This window comes from Accipiter gentilis, chromosome 4 (genome assembly GCF_929443795.1).
Source record: "Accipiter gentilis chromosome 4, bAccGen1.1, whole genome shotgun sequence".
NCBI classification, from domain to species: domain Eukaryota; kingdom Metazoa; phylum Chordata; class Aves; order Accipitriformes; family Accipitridae; genus Astur; species Astur gentilis.
Genome location: NC_064883.1, coordinates 20,174,669 through 20,197,533, shown reverse-complemented (window position 1 = coordinate 20,197,533; position 22,865 = coordinate 20,174,669). Strand labels below are relative to the sequence as shown.

General features: G+C 42.1%; 1 protein-coding gene across 7 annotated transcripts in view; it reads left to right on the top strand.

The window, feature by feature from the left end:
- Window positions 1-22,865, top strand: part of DYNC1I1 (dynein cytoplasmic 1 intermediate chain 1) — a 201,851-nt gene that overhangs the window by 134,957 nt on the left and 44,029 nt on the right. For all 7 annotated transcript variants that reach the window (XM_049798837.1, XM_049798835.1, XM_049798839.1 and 4 more), the window contains 3 exons: window positions 15,163-15,309; window positions 19,554-19,667; window positions 22,490-22,623. In XM_049798837.1, the coding sequence (XP_049654794.1) occupies window positions 15,163-15,309; window positions 19,554-19,667; window positions 22,490-22,623 (395 nt within the window). The remainder of the gene's footprint in view (window positions 1-15,162; window positions 15,310-19,553; window positions 19,668-22,489; window positions 22,624-22,865) is intronic.

Genomic DNA, 22,865 nt, shown 5'->3' with positions numbered 1-22,865 from the left:
ATCTGCTTGATTTGGATAGAAAATTTTAGGCAGTTCCTGCTTCTAAGCTTTTTTTGGAGAGGGGGTAGATTATCATATGCTTAAATGATACGCTGTCACTACTAACAATAGCATTGTGCTTTTTGTAGGTGTTAAAATAGTGATTTGTAATGAACCTGTACTTAAAGATGCTGTTTTTCTTCTTAAAGTTCACGTAGTTTTCCTTTCAGACCAAATATAAAGAATATGTTGGCCACTTGATACGGTAGGCATTCTCTTTTTTTTAAAGTTTCTTTGTTTCACTGAAACTTGCATTCTGTTTCACAGAAACATTCAGCACTTTCTGAATTGCTAGCATCTAATATGCAATATTCAAATAATGCAATTTGAAGAAAACCTAACCTTTGAATTTGCAGAGTTAGACATGCAGTATTTTTAAACTTTAGCTAGCTAAGGAAAAAAAAAACAGTCAAAAACTATATTTCATAAGAGAAAATTATAGTGATATTGATGGTTTGCCAAAACCTCAAGCAGTGACAAAATCCACAGAGTGTCCTGAAAGAGATGCCTTTGCAAAACCATTCCTTTGCAGATGGCTTAGATTATTGATACTTATAAACACATGACATTATTCGTTCGACTCAGAATTTTTAAAAACTCTGTTGGTAAAAAATGCAAATTTGTCACACTATGCCAAAATCACAGAGAAAAAAAAATCACCAAATCCTGCAATTGTTCCTGAGGGTGTTTTATGGTTTAGTAGTTGTTGATCTGGTTACATTTCAACATGACCTAGTGTAAAATATTTCAACAAAAAGGGAGGAAGGAAGGAAAAAAAGAACATAATTTTCCTTTGTTGATATGAACATTATGTTTTATAGTTTTTCTTGTATACCTGAAACTCCCAGTGCTAAAAGGGGTATGGGTGAACAAGAAATGCAGGATCAGATGTGAAAGCTATAAGTCACTGGGATCCTTCCACAGAATTTTTTTCCATAAAGGATATGAAATACCATGCAATTCCCTAGCTGCACTGCAAATGATGGATAAACAGCCATAGGCATGACTTTTCTGTTTAGGTTATGTAACTGTTAACAGTGTAAGCTACTTGCAATGGAGACTACATTTGGTCCAAATTCGAGAAAATTATTTCACCTCATGATTTTTGTCTCTGTGGGAGCTCTGTGTGAGGAGTGAAGCCTCTTTCTGTGTTACCTGGCACAAAATATAAAACAGTTACTCTTCTAAAGTGCTGTAAAAGGCCCCAGAAACCAAGGAATCCATCATTACAGCCTGGGATACAACTGTCCTCTGCTTTAGGTCTAAAATCAACAGTTTTCCGCCCTCTTCCCCCACAGCTGGATGACTGACAAGTACTTCCCTGAAAAGACCTTTTGTATATGGGCAACATTGATTTAATGATGATTAACGCTCCCTGCTTCCCACAAAGGGAAAGCAGAAGCACGTGCCGACTGGCCAAGATACTGATACTATCCTTGGAAGAGGTTTTCCGTGGGGTAGAGAGTCTTCTGGAAAGCGGCAGAAAGGGGAGTCTCTATCAGCCCCCACAGGGACTGCCCAGTAATTCTTATTATACAAGCACTACTCTGCATAATGGTATCATATTTGCTGTCACTACAATGATGATTATAAAAAGTTAGTCTTTGTTAGTAATAAGTGCCCATATGAAGTCATTCCTAGTGTCTTGCGAAAATTTTGCAATCCATTATATAACCATAATAACAGAATGAGAATGATGACAAATACCATAGATTTAACTTTCACAAAGCAGATCTATCTGGTGAAATTTTATTAAAACAGGGTTGTCTTTATCATGAAAAGTATCAGAGAAGAAAAGCTAAAATACATTTATTTTAGCATGAGATGGCAACCAAATGTCCTACGTGCAGGAAACAATATACTTTTAAAAACTTGTCATATTGGAGAGATCAGAGTGTTTTCATTATCTCTACAACAAAATGTGCCAGGATGCTTTAGGATGGATGATTAATTCATTTTGATTGCCCTTACAACAGCATTTAGTATTTTTGTAGCTAAGATGAATATCGATTCCACTTCAGTTCTGTATTGGTCATGAACATAGACTGAATCACCAGTCATTTCATGGGGAGAAGAACGTGCTTAATATTTGCTATCTCATGTTTACATTTGTAAATAAATAGACTAAGCCCAATTTGGACTGAGTTAACAATGTATAGGAGTTGTGCAGAACTTCTCTTTGCCATGAGTTGTCTGGGGTAAATCCATTCTTCTTGACAGGACAGTGATACATTATAAAATGCCCCATCACAGGTGAGAGTGGATGACCCAGGCAAGCTGGTTTTTGAGCAAGATGTGGTCCTTTGTTACTGCAGGAGTCAGGAAATGTAAGCTGGCATAACTGCTGATTTATTGTAACTAAGGCTTTGACCCTGAGACCAGAAGAACACTTATCTCATTCCTTGCTCCTCTACAAGACTACTCACGGGAAAAAATAGCAGAAGCCTAACAGCAGAACCTTGCAGGTGAGGAAAGCAGGACGTGAAATTTCAGGAAACTAAGGTTTGTTCAGAGAAAGGGGAATTAAAAATTAGGTCTATAATGGGAAGTAGTCATCTATTTCTGCCTGGCCTTAGCTGCTCCGTAATGCTTTATGGGTGCAGAGCCAGGCAACTCATACCAGAATTTGTACAGTAATTTACTGTGGGAGACATGAACAGTGCGAAGACAACTCATGTTCCCACCCTTATTCATAAATACAGACTTGCCTGTGATATCTTCTGCACTTCCACTAAATAGGTGTTTATCTGTGCCTCTCAGTCTCTCAATCCTCATATCTATGTGCAATGTTTAATTAATTTTCAATTATTTCCAATTATGTAGTGACACTACTTATAAATGATACATCAGTGAAAGTGATGAATTTGGGCAAATATAATAGCTTGTCAGTCTTCACTAGAAGCTACAATTAAATCAAAAAGATAAGAAAAGATTACTGTAATTATTTTGACAGTGAACTGATAGAAGTTTGCCCAAGTGACACAGACTACAGAGTACAAAATGCCAATTGCTTAGAAATAAGTAAAAGAAGATACACTGTTGTCCCTTTGCTCCCCAGACAACCTGGAAAACCAAGTGACCTATTTCCAGGATTAGGCAGAGCTCCATTCAGTCAAAGACTTGTAGGGTCTTTGATAAGTAAAGAGAGGTCCAGTAAGTAGAGATTCATTCAGTTCTGGGCTCCCCAGTGCAAGACAGACTTGGACATACTGGAGTGAGTCCAGCAAAGGACCTCTAAGATGATTTAACGACCAGATCATCTCTCATATGAGGAGAGGTCGAGTGAGCTGGGACTACTGAGCCTGGAGAATAGAAGGCTCAGGGGGATCTTATCAATATGTATAAATATCTGATGGGGGGACTAAAGAGGATGGAGCCAGGCTCTTCTCAGTGGCACCCAGTGACAGGACGAGAGGCAGTGGGCACAAACTGAAATATAGGAAATTGCATTTAAGCATAAGAAAAAGCTTTTTTACTGTGAGGGTGACTGACTACTGGCACAGATTGCCCAGAGAGTTCATAGGATCTCCATCCATGGAGATACTCAAAACCCAGCTACACACAGTCATGAGTAATCTGCTCCAGCTGACCCTGCTCTGAGCAAGGGGTTGGACTAGACAATCTCTAGATGTGCCTTCCAACCTTGGCAATTCAGTGAGTCTGACATTTCATACTCCTTTTCCCTTCCGTGTCTCTGAGGTTATGCAGAAGTCAGCTGGGCCGTGACTGCCTCTAATTCTAGAGTCTTCCTGGGACTAGCTGAATGTCAGGGCATCCTTCCTTCCTCCCTGAAAGGAGGTTACCAGCTCTCAGAAGTCCTGAATCAAGAAACTGCCTGTTCAGGAAAGCGCTGTATTGGTTTTGTTTGGCAAGGTTTTGGTAGCGGGGGGGGGGTTACAGGGGTGGCTTCTGTAAGAAGCTGCTGGAAGCTTCCCCTGTGTTCGAGAGAGAGCGAGCCCATATTAGCCGGCTCTGAGACGGACCCGCCGCCGGCCAAGGCCGAGCCAATCAGTGATAGTGGTAACGCCTCTCTGATAACATTTTTAAGAAGGAAAAAAAAGTGGGGATGGAGAGAAACTGCCGCCGGAGTGAGGAGTGAGAACATGTAAGAGAAACAAGCCTGCGGACACCAAGGTCAGTGAAGAAGGAGGGGGAGGAGATGCTCCAGGCGCCGGAGCGAAGATTCCCCTGCAGCCCGTGGTGAAGACCCTGGTGAGGCAGGCTGTCCCCCTGCAGTCCAGGGAGGTCCACGGTGGAGCAGATATCCACCTGTAGCCCGTGGAGGACCCCACGCCGGAGCAGGTGGGTTCCCGAAGGAGGCTGTGACCCCGTGGGAACCCTGCGCTGGAGCAGGCTCCTGGCAGGACCTGCGGATCTGTGGAGAGAGGAGCCCACGGAGCAGGTTTTCTGGCAGGACTTGTGACCCCGTGGGGGACCCGCGCTGGAGCAGTGTGCTCCTGAAGGACTGCACACTGTGGAATGGACCCATGCTGGAGCAGTTCGTGAAGAACTGCAGCCCGTGGGAATGGCCCACGTTGGAGGAGTTCGTGGAGGACTGTCTCCCGTGGGTGGGACCCCACGCTGGAGCAGGGGAAGAGTGTGATCAGCCCTCGTCCTGAGGAGGTGAAGCGGCAGAAAATAACGTGTGATGACCATAAACCCCATCCCTGTCCCCCTGTGCCGCTGGGGGGGCTTGGTGGTGAAATCCGGGAGGGTAGTTGTGCCCGGGAAGAACGGAGGGGTGGTGGGAAGGTGTTCTGAGATTTCATTTTACTTCTCATTACCTTGCTCTGGTTGATTTGTAATAAATTGAGTATGTTTTGCAAATTGAGTCTGTTTTGCCCGTGACGGTAATAGTGAATGATCTCTCCTGTCCTTATCTCGACCCGCGAGCCTTTTGTTATATTTTCTCTCCCCTATCCAGCTGAGGATGGGGGAGTGATAGAATGGCTTTGGTGGGCACCTGGTGTTCAGCCAGGGTTAACCCATCACAAGCGCTTACCAATTTGCTTGGCTGTGAACAGGCTTTTGAGTCATTGAAGTCAGGGGAAACTTAGAACTGACTACAATAAAGTTCATAGACTTATGAGAAAAGATGGACTTAAGCGTATAGATAAGTTCTTTCCTCAGCTGGGGCTTTAAAGTGTTCTTGGTCAGGTATGTTCAATCTTCTGACTATGCCAGGTTTCTCACGGCCTCTGCATTTATTGTGGGGGTTTGGACTGGGTGCTACATTTGAGATTTATCTGCAACTCCCTTATGAGCATCTGTGACTACTGTGCCCAAGTTGTTGTAGATAATTGTTCTTGCAGCATCGGAACTGGCTTGTAATTCATCTGTGGCTTCACATAGTTTGATTGATCAAATGCATGGTTTGGGAAACTGCTGCCATAGAAACCACCAAGCTACCACCACAGCTCAAGAACAACTCGTGTTTCTATTCCTGTTCTCCAACTCTGGAATTTGCTATCTCTGTGTGCTCTGTAAAGCCCAACTCTTGATATTTCCAGAACTTGCCATCAAGTGATTATCTGCTGTGCTTTCTCTGTGAGAAGAGTCCAGGACACCAAGATGGCAAGCCTAGCCCACACGTCACTCTCTGGGGGATCTCTTCGGCTTTTGCATAGGGTTAGGTGGGAACCACCCCGGATAGGGACCCTTGAGCCTCACTCCTGAGGCCAGGTCATGGTTCCAGCAGAAAGCAGACTTTGAGATGTGCAACAACAAGAAACTTAAGTCCTTAGACTAATGGTTGGGGCACTTTATGAGTATGGGGCTGAGCTGCCAAGACTAGGTCTGTGTTTTATATTAGATAATATCAGAGAATATGCAGAAGTAATTCAGGAAGAGTGACCAGAACTCCTGGACTTGTCCCTCCCAGCCAGGTTCCCCAGGCATTTGCTAGATAGAAGAAGTGGCTTCACCTGTGTAGATGCTTTTGCCTGGAGTTGCATAACTGCAACACTTAGAGATGGCTTTGGTTTGTGTGATGTTTTGAGTATGTGCTTCTCAAGATCTGTATTTCATTTTGCAGTGCTTAAAATATTCTCCCCACCCCCCCCCCCCCACCCCCAAATTCTGCTATCCACATGCATGGATAACAATGCATGGAAATGTAAACCTTGCTTCAGAGGGCTTTTCAAAACTTGTCCTATCCTAAATACTCCACCTCTTTCAGGACCTTCTCGCACTGAATGCTGCAATCTGTGCCCTGCTCACCAAAATGAGTGATAGAGAAACAAAAAGGATTAGGGAAGCATCAGTTTTCATTCTTTATTGTATTATCAGTATGTACCTACTGTAGATTAAATATATACACAGCGGATCATGCAAAGGGTATACTTTTTGATACTTAGTGCATAGCATTAGGGGTATTTGCTACAGCAATTGTTGGTGTCATAGTTAAACTGTCCCTAAAATTGTGCAAAGACTTTGTCTTTAAGCATATTTCTTTAGCGTCTGTAGGGAATGGAGAATTAAGCATTTCAATGGAGCTGAAAAGTTGAATGTGAAATCTTTTGTTTCTCTTCAGTTATTGTCCCTTCATGAATTACTGCAGACTGTTCATTGTAACTTATCTTACTAATTTTCTGAGTGCAGATGAAACCCAAATGTAACTAAGCTAACATGAGGATTGTGTGATCACTTATATGGGAGGGTGGTCACACTAGAGCACGATGGAGGTCATGGTTTGGTTGAGGTTCTTTATTTGGGGTAGCTATCTGTGTTAAACAGTCCTTTAATATTAGAAGTCCAGTCCAATAAGCCCTTTTCTGACAAAAAAAAAAAAAAAAAAAAAGAGGGGTGACAATTGCAACCTGATATTACTTACTGTTGAAAGGAAAACTGTATACATCCTCCATAGCAAACAGTGTACAAGCTGAAAATAGAAGACTCATATCTTGCCCTGAATTAGCAATGAAATACAGTTTGGAATTGATTGTTCCTGAATCTGAATTTTGGCTGCTGGCAGACCAAAACTGTTAAGACACTAATTTATGTTCCAATGATTTTAAGCTAGATTTACAAATGTGGTTAGGTGCCTAAAGATGAAGAGAAAGGCAGGCAAGGGGATTTGCCAATGCACTTTGCAGCACCTAAATACCTTTGTCTCACCAACCAGCTTGTGTGTGGAGACACCTTTTGTGTTTGAGATGCTTTTTAAAACAGAAGTCAAAGTGACTAAATGTAAATGTGTGCAGAATGTTAAGGAGGTTTCATCACTAGAAAATTATTCAGGCTGCAATTCACCAATGATTTTAACTTCTAAAATCTCTTGGAATTTCCCTCCATATGAAAACAGCAACCACTAGTTAACAGAATCAAAAGTGTCAGTAGAAACACACCAGACAACTTAGGTTTTGTCATGTCCCATGTAGGTGATGACTGATGTCGAAAGGATTTCTGGTAGTTGATACAGACATTGTGCCACCAGCCCCGTATTTTCAGAAAGCAACTGAACACTTCAGTTTAAGAACTGCTTCTTACCTAATGGCATTTCTGACCACTCCACCAAGTAAATTTTTCATGTAATATTATTTGGTCAATTCTAGAGGCCTTCACCAGACAGATGCCTCTGAAAGAAATTTGTTACAAACCCATTGTAACAAAGCAGTCTCCGTCCCAAAGCACTTGCAGCTATAGTTATGGGTGGTGGCCGGCAGTGACACCATTACCCATGGCCTGAGCTGGCTGTGTGTCAAGCAGCTCTGGTCCAGAAGCCTTTGGCTAATACTGTGCCAAAACTAGTAAGCCCTGCTGCGTGCAAGCAGAGTGCCAGAGTGCCACGCTCAAGCTGACACCTACCATCTGCTCCAAATTCTGGCCAGCCTGTGGTATGAGTGGGGATGGCAGAGGGTCTCTGCGCTCCACCCGCAGACACATGCCCTAAGGCTCCAGGTCTGCATGGGTGGTGCAGACCCATGACTTCAGGCTTGTGAATAATTTAATCAAACAATTAAGAGTGCTCTTGTATAACTGTTGGGGTATCATGAACTAAATAAAACAGACACACCAAGGAAGTGCTTGCTTCTCCAACATGCAGGCACACGGATGGTTAAGGTTTTGACCCTGCAATTTGATAAGCAGCCAAATCAGAGAAAATTCCGGTACTTAGCATGTAAGCAGTCGGGTGGAAAGAAAACTTGATTTTGATGTGCTGTTGTTATGAAATTGCTCCTTATTTCTCCAGGCTTTAATTCTCTCATCATCAGTCTAACAAAGAAAGTATGATGTTCAGTAAAGACTGTATTCTTAGGCTTGCATGTATGTGTAGTAATTCAGGGTTACCAAACTGATTGGTTGTTGCAGTTGTGGATAAAGGTAGGCAGAAGTTCCCTGTATCGCATATGCAAAGTATCGTGTTTATCTGCTTTTGCAATACAGCAAGCAGTTTTGCTGCTTTTCTGAGTCATCACACCACCACCAAATGAATAATATCAGTAAATGCACTTTCCAAAAGGGCTGCAGTGCAGATTCCCTTTTGGCAAGGCAGCTTGTGGACTTTCTTCTGATTATTTTATTCTTGTAGTTACACGGGCTGAACCTGCAGTTACAAAAATGAAAGTAGAAAGCTTCAGCTTTCTGCCCTGCTTAAAATGAAGGCATGAGGCTGGATATTGCCCTTCTGCAGACTTGGGCAGAGTGCTCTGATTCTGCTGCCATGCTCAGATGTCAGCACTGAGGTTAGATGTCAGAGTTACCTACCCTGTAAACTCATCTAAGAAAGAGCTGCGTTTCCTGACATACTCTTTTCCTTCTTTTTAAGGACTTAGTACTTTTTCAATAAAAATAAATTTAATTTGTGGCTACATTTCAGCTCCATTGGTTTGATGGTATAAGTGGAGCAATACCAGCTTTGGATTTAGAGCAGTCGTGTGGCTGAGTCTCTCTGTGCAGCTTTCATGTGGTTGGGTGAGACATTCTTAGAATCCCCAAACATTTTTGAAGATCCTAAACTGGAGACATTCACAATTCTTCCCTCCCTTTCTACCATTAATCCTTCATGTTTTAACAAGCACTGAAGTTAATACAGCCTACACTCTTTCCTGTCACACTGGGCCCCCCTCCCTCCTTTCTTTCTCTTGAATAAAGCAATCTGTTATTTCCAGTCCATACTCTTGTAAATCAAAGGGATAGATGTCGACACACACCATAACCAAGTCTAAACTTCCTTTTTTTAATTAAACAGGATTCTGACATTTGGTTTGAAGAAGTGTTTGTTTGGGTTTATTTATTTTTTTAAATACGTGAAGGATGTCAACTGCTTTTATTTTATTTTTAGTAGAAGACAAATTTTGTATGGTACCACAAATAATCTCCAGCACAAAATCTTTCAGATGTTATTTCGTAGTTGAATAGGAAGAGAGTCATGGGGAGCAATACAGAAGTCTTAGCATTTAAAGCTTTTAGAATTAAGAGTTAACTTCTTTGGTAAAGATTTCCATACACATAAATAATGTTTTAGGTACCTTTTCAAATTTAATTGGGAAAAACAGTTGTAATTCTGTTGCTATCCTGTCTGCCATTTGCTTATTACTGTTAATAATACTTAGACATTTATGTGAAACACAGAAATATCCAGGTTGATAACAGCTGATACTAAAAATAAGCAAGACTCTTGGAAGGAACATAGTCTCTATTTCAGAGTACAAACCCGGGTATCTCAGTAGCCAGGGCAAAGACACCCTAGAATTGCCCCTTTCAAGGTATCTCACACCTTCTCTTGTGGTGCAAAAAGGATGTAATAGGGCAATAAACCAGACAAACCAGTATTCAGATCTGATACTGCTACATTCTATGCTGTTTCTCAGTCCTTGGTCTGGCAGGAAAAAAGGGCTTTATTTAGTAACTCAGCTGCTGTTTTGTTTCTAGATGATGATTTTAATCCACCTTTGCAGTTGAGATATATCATCTGTGCCTGTTCTGCAGCCACATATAAGTGTGTGTAGCAATGTAAGCATGAGGAGATGGTCTCCTGATTGCCTGGCCAGAAGAAGGTAGGGCAACTCTCCAGAGGGACTGCGAGTGCTTAGGCTCTTTAAATGCTGTTCTTGACGAGCAGGAGTGAGAGCAAAAGGTTATAAGTAAATCGTACGTGTAGTTTTGGCCTTTGTCTTTATTTATTTATTCCTCAGGAGGGCAGGTATAAGTGATCAGAGGTCCAGTCCCTATTCTTCAGTTCCTGTGGATAAAGGACTATGAGTTTGGCACCTTTTCGTGGTTCTAGCTAAGTGGCAGTACCCCAGCTTTGTCCCTCTTCTCTCAGCCCCTCTAAGCCAATTCCCTCAAGCATGGAAAAAGGATCTGCCTCTTCGGCTCAGCTGGAGTTAATTTTACTGCCCGCTGTTGTCTGTGTTAGACTGACCTATAGTAGCATGTCACAGACTGTAGTGCTTTTTCACATGTGTTTGCTCAGCTAGAAAATCTACCCGGGAGTTTCCTGAGTGCCTGCTGCAATATAACCTGGTATTCTGGAGTCTAGAAATGCCTGTGAACTCCTCAGATCGCTTCTTCCCACTGACAAAGTATTGTTTTGAGATCCATCTGGTGTCAAGTGTAGGCATATGGCACCAGTATGGCAGCGCTGCCTACGGGGGTGGTTTCCTGCAGAAGGGGTCTCGCTGAATGCAGTAGTCATTGCCTATTGAAAGTCATTATTGTTTAGCACCCAGGTCTTTGTGAACTTGTTCAACTGGTGGCTGGGCAGAGTGCCATCCAAATCTACGGACATGAGCACAGACAGCTGAGTCTCTGGGGCCTTACACACATCAGATGTGGGTACTGAGGTCAGGCTTCTCAGCAAGGAGAATCTAAATGACTGTCTGTCCCGAGCATGTGTATCTGTGGTTGAAGGGATATGCCATCATTAATCCAAATCTGGGCCGGATTAAGCTTCTAAAATAAAAAACAGGTCTGCCAGCCACTTGAAGAGGGCTCGGGGCCCGCTTGAGTCGAGTGCATCAGCGGGGAGGGAGGGAGGGAGGAGGCCAAGGCGGCTGAGCAAAGTCACCACCCGCTCGCCCCTGTAGCGCTTCTCTCCGTAGGGGCCGAGGTGACCCGACAGCTGCCAAAACAGGGGCCGGGGTGTCCCGCCTTCGTCCCTTCAACTGCAGGCCTCTCCAAGGGCTGGGCAACACTTATGTTTCTGCGGCCAGCCCTCTCTTTGCTGTGACGAGAGCACAGACATTTCATGCTTTGTTTCTTAATCAGGTTTTCAGCACGGTTCTTGTAACAGCCGGGAGCAGAAGCTTTAGCATTCGGGGAGCGGGATTGCCTGTTTGCCAGACAAAAATCTCGGGTGTACCAGCCTGGGCCTGGCTCTCCCTTTTGCCTGGGCAGTGGTCCCACCTGGAGCTAATTCAGGCTCGCTCATCTGGCCCTTTGAGAGCTGCTCACCTCCACGGACAGGCAGAGCATACACAGGGGACGAGGCGGCCGCACCAGTGAGGTGGTGCCCACCAGAAAGCCATCATCAAGAGACAGGAGTTGAAAATCTGGGTGGAAGATCACAAAGCCAGAGTACCAGACATACTTTAGTAGGGTTGCTGAGAAAGCTAAGCAGAGACAGAGAAAGCTAAATCCCGTAGACTGTATTTGCATAGAGGGAGAAAACACCAGAGCATTAAGCTAAAATGAATAATGAAATGATTCACTGCACAGAGCAATTCAGAGAAATGGAGGGTGACCAAACACTGGGGTTTGCCTGTCTCTTGCAGGTCCCAACAGCTTGCAGGCATAGATGCTCTGTGGCACCCATAAAAAGATAACGCTGGGAACCTACTATTCTAAATGCTGCTTTTATACTGTGGACATTAAATTCCTCGTGGAGTTGCCTTCTGACATGATCCCTCTTATATTTCTTTGTGGACTGTTGCCATATACTATGAAACTAGCTGCTCCTGTCCTCTGCAATGGGTAACTAAGCACTTACAGCATATAAGATATGCTAACTGAAAAACTGGGAAGCTTTACCATCGTTATTGGAAAGTGTCGTGAGATTTCCCTAGAAAGGTGTGATAGAAGTGCAAAGAGGGATATGCTGTTATTTTAAAACCTGACAATGCGCTAGTTCCTCCCCCTTTGAAGTTGGTGGCGAAACTGTTTTAGAGGAGCAAGACTGCTTGAATTGGCAAACGAGGCAGCCTGGAGGCAGAAGAGGCTTACAGGGAATGGTTTCTGCTGCTCTCCTTGAACACAGAGCTGTTCAGACAGACTGGAGACCTGTCTGCCACTCTCTCCCATTAAGGCTAAGAAATGAATGCTTTTAAAGTTGTTAAATGAATGGGCTGGATCTTACAGCCCTTACTCACCTGAGTACTGCCATTAACTTTAAGAAAATAATCACTTTATTAAGTACTATGGAGTGGAGTCCTTAAATTGTTAAATTCTAATATTTGACAGAAGTTTTTCCTCGGTAGAAAAATAATATTGACATAATTAAAAGGATGTGAACATTTCATCAGCTGAAGAATGCAAGTTACTTTGGAGCGATACGTAAAACTACAAGTAGCACAGAGGGCTTAAGTCCGAGTCATGTCTGTAGGTTATTTTTGAACTTTATGAAAAACACACTTTAGCAGTTTATATCCTGACCATTCAACTGTATTCTGGGATTCTGAATTCAAAAACACGCTAACCATGAAAACACAACATTTAAAAATACACTGTCCACTTGGCTTCTTCGCCCTGCTTCAGAGTCTCCCAAGTTTGTTTCAGACAAACTGAGAACTTTGTTGTGGAATGACTGTTTGAATTGGGGTTTCTTAAAATACATGTGGAGCCTTGTAGCTGCTGCGGGGTGTACACAGTGGTGGAGCTGTACTATTTTAAAATCATCTGGCTATTTCACTTCATGTAAGAATATCTGTCAGTTTAGTTATAAGGAATGAGAGGGGTTGATTAAAACAACTCATGAAGCCATTAAACAAAGAGATAAAATGTAGAACATGTGCTGTAGGGTCGTTTTAATTATAATGTATGGGGGATCTGTGGAAACAGGATGGCAGCTGTCTTGTAGCTGAGTTTTAAGCCCCTCTTAGCAGTACCAAAGTCCTGTAACTCAGAGGTGGGTTTTCTTATCTGTAAAGCTAATAGGTCCTTTGGAACTGGTGTTTGGAAGCTACGTTTTGTTGCTACAACTGACCATAGTGTAATTACTATGCTCAAGCGGTTAGATAGATGTGGACTAAAATAGGCAATTATGTATACTAATCAGCTAGTCATTAGATACTAGACTATGTAACATCAGAGAAATGTATGCAAAAGCTTTAGTCAAGAAGGGAAGGGGTCAGAGATGTCAAGTGAACAGCCATGAGAATCAAGAGAGAATGGTGAAGAAAAAAGGTAGTGGCAGATTATTTCATTGTCTTGGCAATCTTACTAGGTCAAAAAAACCAGTATTGAATATACTGCTGTATGCTGTAAGTAGAAACTAAGCTAATTTAGCATATAATCTGGCTTTAAACAATAGATATCAGGCAGCCACATGAATTCAGTTAAAAACTGTTCAAACTTCACATTTTGCTTTATTCTTATTAACCTAGTTATAGACATCAAGAGTTAGCATAATTAATTCTAGCCCTATCAGAAGAGGTTTTAAATCTCTGGTGTAAGAGTTCAAACAAGTCTCTAGTCACTAGAAATCAGGATAAGGAGCAGTAAGGAAAGAAAACAACACATCTGCCCACGTTTTTACAATTCCATCCACTCCTGCCAGAGACAGGGTCGTCAGCTAGGTAGACATTGAGTCTAGTTCAGCTTGGCAGCTCCTACATTCCCAATTCAACAAAGTTTGCTTAAGTGTCTGCTATGCTTTTTATGCAACATGAAATATGGCAATTTAGTTAACCCTTTGTCATTGAGTAAAATGGGTTCACACACAGGAACATCACCACTTCAAAACATCCAGTCATTAAACTGTAACAAAGATTTGTTACCAAAACTCATTGGAAACAGCCAGAAAATGAATTTTTAAGAATGTGACCACTAACAGTGAATTTAACTTTCTGACTATAAGGACTGCAGCAGTTCAAGTCTTGCTCTGTTGCTTGTAAGCATCACTAAAACTGCCCATAAAAAAATGACATTTGCTTCTCTTTGCAAACTGTCTTTATTTGTATGTTCCTTTATCAGGAAATAATATGAGTGCTGTAACTTTTGCTTTCCAATTTGCATAAAACAAAGACATTTCCAGGATCAATTATATAAAAACAGGAAATAATTCCTTAGAGAGAGGATGGAGGACTTGAAGGAGTTACGGCCTGTTGCTCTTGGCTGTAGCTTGGCATGTGAAGGTTCTGGGGATTGTTCCCTAGAGGACTTCAGATGTTGTATGTTATTTTAAAGAGACTGGAAGGTGGTAGTTGGGATAGATACCCACCTCCATACTGGCTTGTGGGGCACTCTACCAGATAGCCAGGGTAACCATTACACCAGTCTGGCTCCTCAGCAACCCCAGGTAAAGAAAATGTACAAAGGCAACTCAGCTGTCATTAAAATGAGGAAAAACTAATTTCTGCTCAAACAGTGTAAGAGAAAGTGTGATTCCCTCTGCTATTAAAAGAGGACCTCTCTGTAGCAGAGAAATCAGTCATTGATCCAACGATGAGACACAGCTTGTCAGCTAATGCTCTCAAGGCAGCGCACCTTGAGGTGAACTTTGGAGGGTCTCTCACAAACTCAACTTAAATTGTCTGAGAGTTAAAAGCTAGAGGAGCAACAAGGGAAGAGCTCTCCCTGATGGGAAATCATGGGCCAGGATGCCAGCTTCTGTTGGGTTGGCATCTGGTTACTTGAAGTTCTCACTTTTGTCAATGAAATTAAGCACTTTCCCATCGCTGTCAGGGAGAGGTTATCTCAAGTTTTTAGCATCATGCGAAGACTTATCCTGTGGTGCGTATTTTCCCAAGGACCAATGGTACCACACATTTTAGGGTAAAAATTAGGCCTTTGCATCTGTCCTATTGGCTTTAGCAGAATTGCTGGTCTGCAAGGAATATGAATTGAGCTCATACAGCGATTTCTAAAATACAAAATGCTAATGACAATATCCTTCCTTAAGGAGAGAATTGAAGATGACTGACCATGTTACCCCTCTCTTTTTCTCTACCTGTTTTACTCCAGTCCTCCGTGATGTCTGTCTGTTTTGCCCGCTTTCACCCAAACCTGGTTGTTGGTGGAACATACTCTGGCCAAATTGTCTTGTGGGATAATCGCAGTCACAGGCGCACTCCGGTTCAGAGAACTCCCTTATCTGCTGCTGCTCACACGGTAAGGATAAAAATCACCTCCTTTCCTTAGAGGAAGAGGTCAGCGGGGAAGTGGAGCTGTCTAATTGTGTCTACAATGCTGTTTGCCACACAGATGAAGACAGCGTGGCCCTTGAAGGGAAAGAAATAGATAAGAGAGGTGTACAACCACCTCCTGTAAGTGCTTAACCATCACACTTTGTAGGTCAGGTCAGGAGATTATCCTCCTTTCCAAGGAAGAGGGCTGGATCAATTACAACCCTTGAGTGAGGCGCCTTTGTGGCAGCACAGTGGGACTGTGACTCTTGCTCTCCATTGCCTGTAAAGACAGCCAGGTCACTTTAGGGACTGTGTGTCTGTCAGACCAGCATGGCAGGCAATTTGAATCATTAACTGTTGTCTTGTTGTACATGAATTTCTCTTTTGAACCAGATTAGGCACCTATGGTTGTCTCAGTGGGGTCCTGCAAGTAGAGACTGGTGCCCTTGAAGAGAGTGGGGCAGTTTGCTTCTGTTTTCCAATACAGCAATACATAAACGCCTGTCATGGTCTCCTACTCCAGACAGGGCCATAGGGCAGAGCTTGCACAGTGAGGGGGAGTTTGTTTCGATAAAATGATGTGGAAGAGCATTTTGCTGACACAACAGATACCTGCAGATATAGTGATGGTGGCACAGGGCTCTGGTGATGTCTGGGAGATATATAGGCAGAGCAGTAGCACAGAATGCCTGAGAAGGAAGAGAGTTTCTCTGTGATACAAAGATGATGTCTGTCCTAGAAGACTCTCTTACATTACAAAGTACTCATACTGTGCTGGAGGAAGAGACAAGCCTGGATTGCCTGCTAAAGTGTCCTCACTCTGCTATGGCACTGACCTCCAGTCCGTCCTGTACTAAGATGTTGTGAATTCCTGAGTTCTCCTCTTCCAGGGTTTGGGCTCAGGCAGCCTTTTCATAAGAGCTGGAAGGTGTACTCTGTGGATGGTAAATATATCTCATCTTGGTAGTGGGCTTGGGACCATTCCTGAGTGGGGAAGCAGAAAAGAAAATTCAGGCTGTAAAGGAGAAAAATGTAATAGTATGATACAATAATGCAGAAAAATGCAGATTTCCTGAAACATAAGAAACTGAACTACATAAAGCACTCTGAGAGATAAGATAATAATCTTGTTCTAGCAGAGGGAAGGATCAGACAAAGTGATAGGTCTTTTGCACCTCTAGCTTTTACAATTCTGCGATTCTTATCTTTGGAATTTGCAGATCAAGGTTCAGCTTTTAGTTGACTGTGACAACATAATCCCTGGAGTTAAAAGACAGCTCTAGAAGCCATGCCAGGTGAATTAATGAAAAAGATTCAGCGTGGGGCCAGTATTATGATGGCAAGCCTCTTATATTAAAAAATGACAGGTGTGCATGGGCTCGCTTAGTGGGCCAGGCAGCACAAATATTGTTCCCTAAATTTCCACTATCATGAATGTTGATGTAATAATCTAATGATCTGTGCCATGGGTTGCAACTTCAACATTGCTTTTCATTTCCCTAATGTTTTTGCTCATTTTGTCGCCAGTAATGTTCAATCTGCATGAAAAGAAACAGTCTCTCCTGGAAGTGCAATTTAGAGATGTAGCAGACCAGAAAACTAGTGGCAAGAAGCTGACTATCACTGAAAATTGAACAACTGGGACTCCAAATCTAGTGGAAAAGAAAAGATTAATGGGAAGTAATTTGTTTACACTCAAAAAACATTTAAGATTAAATTGTTCCTCCTGGAATTATATATTAAACTAGTTTTACTATTGCAGTAGAACAATATGTGATGTTTTGCTTTTGACAAATATAAATAAATTACTTTCAGTTGTGGATGGGCACTTTGTGTGCTGTCATGGATTGGTATAAATAAGTGTTTACACAGTCTAACATGAGGAAGCATGATGTTTTTAAGGAGTGATCAGATTTTACAATAAAAGAGTGCTTACTTTATGTTCATATATAGGAATCACATAAACTGTAAACGAAGTCTTGGTTGCAAAAGGCTGGCTTGAATCCTAGCTGCTAAGAAGAAAAAAAAAAAAAGGATTAAATTAAGACAACTCTACTGTAGCAATGTTACTTTACGTACTGCTAGATACGTGAGTTGAATAGTCATCTTTTAATTCGAACTTATGCCATATGTGAAAAAGGGATTTTTCTCTTTTCTTTCTCCCACTTTGTTTATTTGAAACAGAGAGCGTGTTGTTATCACTGACTTAAACCTTCCTGAAGTTTAGTATCACTGATTGCTGCCTGGATTCATCAGGAAAGAGAGTTCTACCCACAGCTTACTCACTAATTTCCTTTCACACCCACCACACATCTGCACTTGGGACAACAGGAAATTTTAATTAAGACAAAACCTTTTTGCATGATGATTTCATTTCCAAAATAAATAAAAGCAAGCTGGCAGTGACCCTTTGAAAGGAAGGAGCCTGTTTAGACTTTCTGTTACGTACAGTTGGTTGCCTTTTTCATCCATTTTCCTTACATCTTTTCATTTCTGCCGTGAGTTTTATTGTGCATGAAATTGATGACTGATAGCCCTGATTAAAGCCAGACCTGGCACACTGAGGTGCTGCTGGAAAGACATGGCTCACTCTCTCCTCCCCCCTAAATATTCTAGATACTCCACTGCTTGCTTTAGCTTCCTCCCACCCACTCTGTCCCTGTCTGTTTGGACTACTGAAGGTCAAACACCCATGAAAAAATAGGTCTATTCTTACTTCACACATCAGTATGTGCTAATCATGCTTAGCACTTGGGGTCATTAGCTCTCACTAAGCAGCAAGAAGGTCCATCGTATGAGGATAATAGCACGAGACACATGTGAGGGACAGACTGGGGTCCATTTGATGATCTAAGGGAAGCCAGGTGCCTGACAATCTTGAGAGAAAGAGAAGAATCAGCATCAGAATGGACCTTGCAAATTACTGGTGCATACAGGTGGCCTCCAAGCACAAGGTACCATTTCAGCAGCAATTGCTGAGTCCAACTTCAGTGTGCACGCACACATAAACACACACACACACACACTGTGTATTCAGATGCTGCCCTTTTTGCACTTAGGGAGGGGGCATTTACTGGGCCCGCTCAGGTATTGAACCTGAGAGGTAGCCAGTGCTCTGAAGATTTCTGCCTTTCCCTACTGACTGGGTAGGTGACTTGCAGCTGGATCTTAAAGTAGTCTAAAATAAGTGGTAGTTCTGGCATTCCTTTCAGCAGGAGCAAATGCTAGGTTTCTAACCCTACATGGAGTTGGCTTAGAAGATCTATAGGGATCTCTTGTAAGTTGGTCCTAATTTTCATTAAATAAGGAAAGTTTTAGTGAAAAGTGTTTTTTTCTTCCTGGAGACGCAGGTCTTCTATTCATCAGCAAAAGAGGCAGGGAAATACAATTTTTCTTTGCTTGACTTGTGTATATGTCTTACCCTTAATTCAGCAGATTCACTTGTACTGGTCAAAGGAAATTAAATCTTATTGTTCAGTCTGACTGATTTTTCACTTTGGAGATTGCTGAACTTGAACCATGCCTCATGTCACCATCAGATCTCAGATGACTCTTTAGGCTCAAAATGTTACCAGGTTCCTTGGAAAAGGAATAGGCCAAGTTTCATTATTGCATACTAAGTGGAATTCAGCCTCCATGGAAAGACTATGTTATGGTGAACCAGGTGTAACACCCTAAATTTAGTCACTCTACATTTATAATGACAGATTTTGAAAGGTATATTGGCCAGTGCTGGAGAATGCTGATGAACTTGTTCATGTTTTTCAACTGGAGTACATTTGCAAATATTTAGCATGCAAGCCAAATTCTGGAAAAGTTCAAGTTTTAGGCAGCTGTTTTCTTGAATAAAGTTTTCATTTTGAGTCCATTTGGACAATTTACCTCTTTCTGCCGGTTATTTTCAGTGTCAAAAGCCATCAGTAGAATGATACATATCCCTGTGGGTGAAATCTCATCCACATAATTCAGTATTTTCACAGCATTACTCAGCTGTGTTGGTTTATTATGAGGAAAATGAAACTTTGAAAATATTTCCACCTCCATAACGTGCCTCTTAAAATTTAAAGGTAAAAAAAAATAATCCTATCTGGCAAAAGCTGAGTCCTGTATTCTCCAGGTATTATGTGACTACTTAATTGTTCTTTAAAACAACCTACGAGACATGAGAAATTTGTTTGTGAAGAAGTGAGAATGGCTCTCTGATTTCCAGTGTTAATGTGTTTTCAGCATCCTGTGTATTGTGTGAATGTAGTTGGAACACAGAATGCGCATAATCTCATCACCGTCTCTACGGATGGCAAAATGTGCTCCTGGAGCCTGGACATGCTCTCAACTCCACAGGTGGGTTTGTTTTCACCTATACAGGGGAAAAAAAAGCACCTTCGGTAGAGCAGGATACCTGCTTAATGGAACATAGCTCCTAAAAGCCAAAACCTCACGTCCTATACAAACTAAAACCAATGGATGCACTTGAAAGAGTACAGCTTGCTTCCAGCAGTCTCTGCTAAGAGCCAAAACCCATTTCCTTTACCACAAATCATGTAATTATTGTAAGACGTTAATACATAGGTCAGTTTCAAGTGAAAATGAAATAATCCATTTTAAAGCACGGTAATTACAGAAGTCGCCTGTGGTATAAATTGTACTTACTCTACAGCATTGTTTAACAAATATGGACTAGATTGCACTGCTGCTGAACACACCCTAGGCACTACGGGTTTCCAAGGCACACAGTCAGAAAGCTTACTTTGCTGCCTGCCTTCAGTAGCCAAAGGAACAAACAATGCAAATCAAAAGTTTGAGAACTAATTTCCCCCCACTGGAATGTTTGCTACTATTGTCTCCCCCCCTTCCCCCCCCCCCCCCCCGCCCCCCCCCCCCCCCCCCCGCTTCTTTGTACCAGGAATGAAAGAAAACCCAGGAAAATTGTCCAAACCACTAGTGATTATAATAATGGAAACTAAACAAAGAATCTGATGCTGAAAAAGGTCTATGGAAAGCATCTTTTAAGTGTTATCTTCTGGAGTAGTACATTTTCTATTCCAACACATCACTCAGTTTTTATACATAATTTCGTAGAAAAAAAAAATTAGTATAATTTTTGCTAAGCATCATGGGATCTGATCTTGTCTCAAAATGCTGCGTAGAAACTCCTCTTAATGATTCAATTAACCATCCATTAATCATGCATTAATGTGCAATTACTATAGAATTATTTGCTTTTCAGTGTTGACACAAGAGGTGGGACTCCTCTATCCTAACCTTAGCCAACTAAAAGTTAGGTCTGTGTCAAGTCTCAGCTAGTAATTTAGTTCCCTTTACAATTTATGTAGAGAAAGACTGGACACTTCTGGAGGACGACTCCTGCTATCCCAGTGTGAAATATTATTTCAGATACCCACCGTGGGGTACAAAACTGTCAAATCCTGGGATGGAAGGGACTTCTGGAAGTCATGCCATCTACTCCCCTACTCAAAGTGAGGCCAACTTCAAAGTTAGATCATGTTGTTCGCTCATCTAAGGCAACAGTGTGGGTCTGATAGTTGTGTCCTAGGACTATAAGAAACCAATACTCTTATGGAATAGAAGTGGAGGCATCTAAAATGGCCCTGATGTCTATGTTTAGGCACCTGAACCCCTTCCCCAGTTTCTCACTTCACATCAAGAACATAAATCCCACCCTTATGTATTCACTTACTGGAATACTAAATTTTGAAGCAGACATTTGTGAACATCTCAGTTCCAGTACTTCATCACTCAGATGGAATTTCCCTGCTCCAAAACTGGCTTTCAACAAGGATAGGAACACACCCCACATTACGCTGAAGTTTGGCACATGGCTTTTGGTGATCTAGAAAAGAAAGGCACAGGACTTGACATCAAGCTACATGCCATAGCTTTAAATTGGGAGAAGTAGAGTGTTGCTGATGTGTGTCAGTCTGAAACTTTCTGAAGACACAGATCCAGAACACTCTTGTACAGCCACAGTGTAGGTGCTGGGAGGAGAGAGTCCACCGCAGCATCTGGCTGCTTCTCCACATGGACACTAAATGATGATCTCACCCCAGAAGATTTTCACAGAAATATATGGTCCACAGGTGCTCTGCCAATGCATTTTCCAGTCTTGTTTTGCCTTTTTTAATAGAATCAAATGTATTTCAAAGAAAAGTATAAACCAAGCAAAAGTATTTCTCTATGGATTTGCAGCCCTCTCCTCTCACAGGGATGCCCATTTTCTTTAGCTACGGCAAAAAGCCCTCCTGAGAAAAATGCTACAGGCTTTGGCCCTAGAAGAATAGCAGCTTAGACATTTTAAACACAGAAAACATACCCACTTAAATAGCTAAAAATGAAAATTGCTAAATCATTCAGCCCCTTTGTGGATTCTTGGGTTACACCAGTTAGGCTGAACAACCAGAAAATTTTGCAAAATCTGCTCAAAGTGTGCGCATCTTGCAACAGCCAGAAACTGTTCGTGCTGGTTGTACTTGCAATAGCAAAAATGGGCATGCTGATTTACTTTGAAATATAGCTACCAAATGAAGAAAGAAATATGCTTGCTCGTTTGTAGCTTGATGGTGGAGTCTAGAGGGAGTGTTTATGGTTACCTCAGAAAATCCCTGAAAAGCAATGCTTAGAATGGTGGTAGTGACAGGACCACAACTTTTAAATTTTGTTCTGCAAAGGGACAATTGGCACAGTCTGATAAATGCCTCAGGTGCACACAATATTACACGTTTCCTTACAAACAATTGATTTCAAAAATGTTTGTAAATAGAAGGGTATTGCATATTTTATTAGAGCCTGGGGCTGGCAAGTGTAACCATTAAGGTATTACCTTTAGTTTCTGCACCATTAGATTTTAAATTCTCACCTGTCATCTCTGCCTGATTTAAGATATTGTAGCAAAGACTAGCGCCTTCCAGCTGCTCTCAAACATGTGACAGACAGCGGCGGGGATGGCAGGAGCAGTGCATCCTAGTTTGTGACATTGCATCTTCTCACAATGTCCTATGTAGACACTGAAGTCCTGCAGCTGGGTCAAATGATTTCTTCTTCCCCTCCTGCTACCCTGTGTAACCTTTAGAAAATAATTAGAAAAAAACCCCCAACAGCCAAACAAAGGAGGATTGCGGAATAATAATGAAGACCTGTTTTGGTAGGAGAGCATGGAGCTGGTGTACAATAAGTCCAAACCAGTGGCGGTTACAGGAATGGCTTTCCCAACTGGAGATGTCAATAACTTTGTTGTTGGCAGTGAAGAGGGAACAGTCTACACAGCCTGTCGTCATGGAAGGTGATGTTCAGCATTTTGTACTTAAATAATATTGTGTACCTGCATTGGTATGAGGTAGCCAAGTGTGTGTGGAGAGTGTTTCATGTTTTTTCTTTTGGATCAATGGTGTCTGTACTGTTCTTCGCTCGACTAGGACAAGAGTCACCTGACTTTAGGCATCTATGCCACAGCCTGTTATACTGGGGTAGTTGCCCCAGGATCCCTGCATAGTTGGTGGGAAGCAACGACTGCTCTTAGGGTTT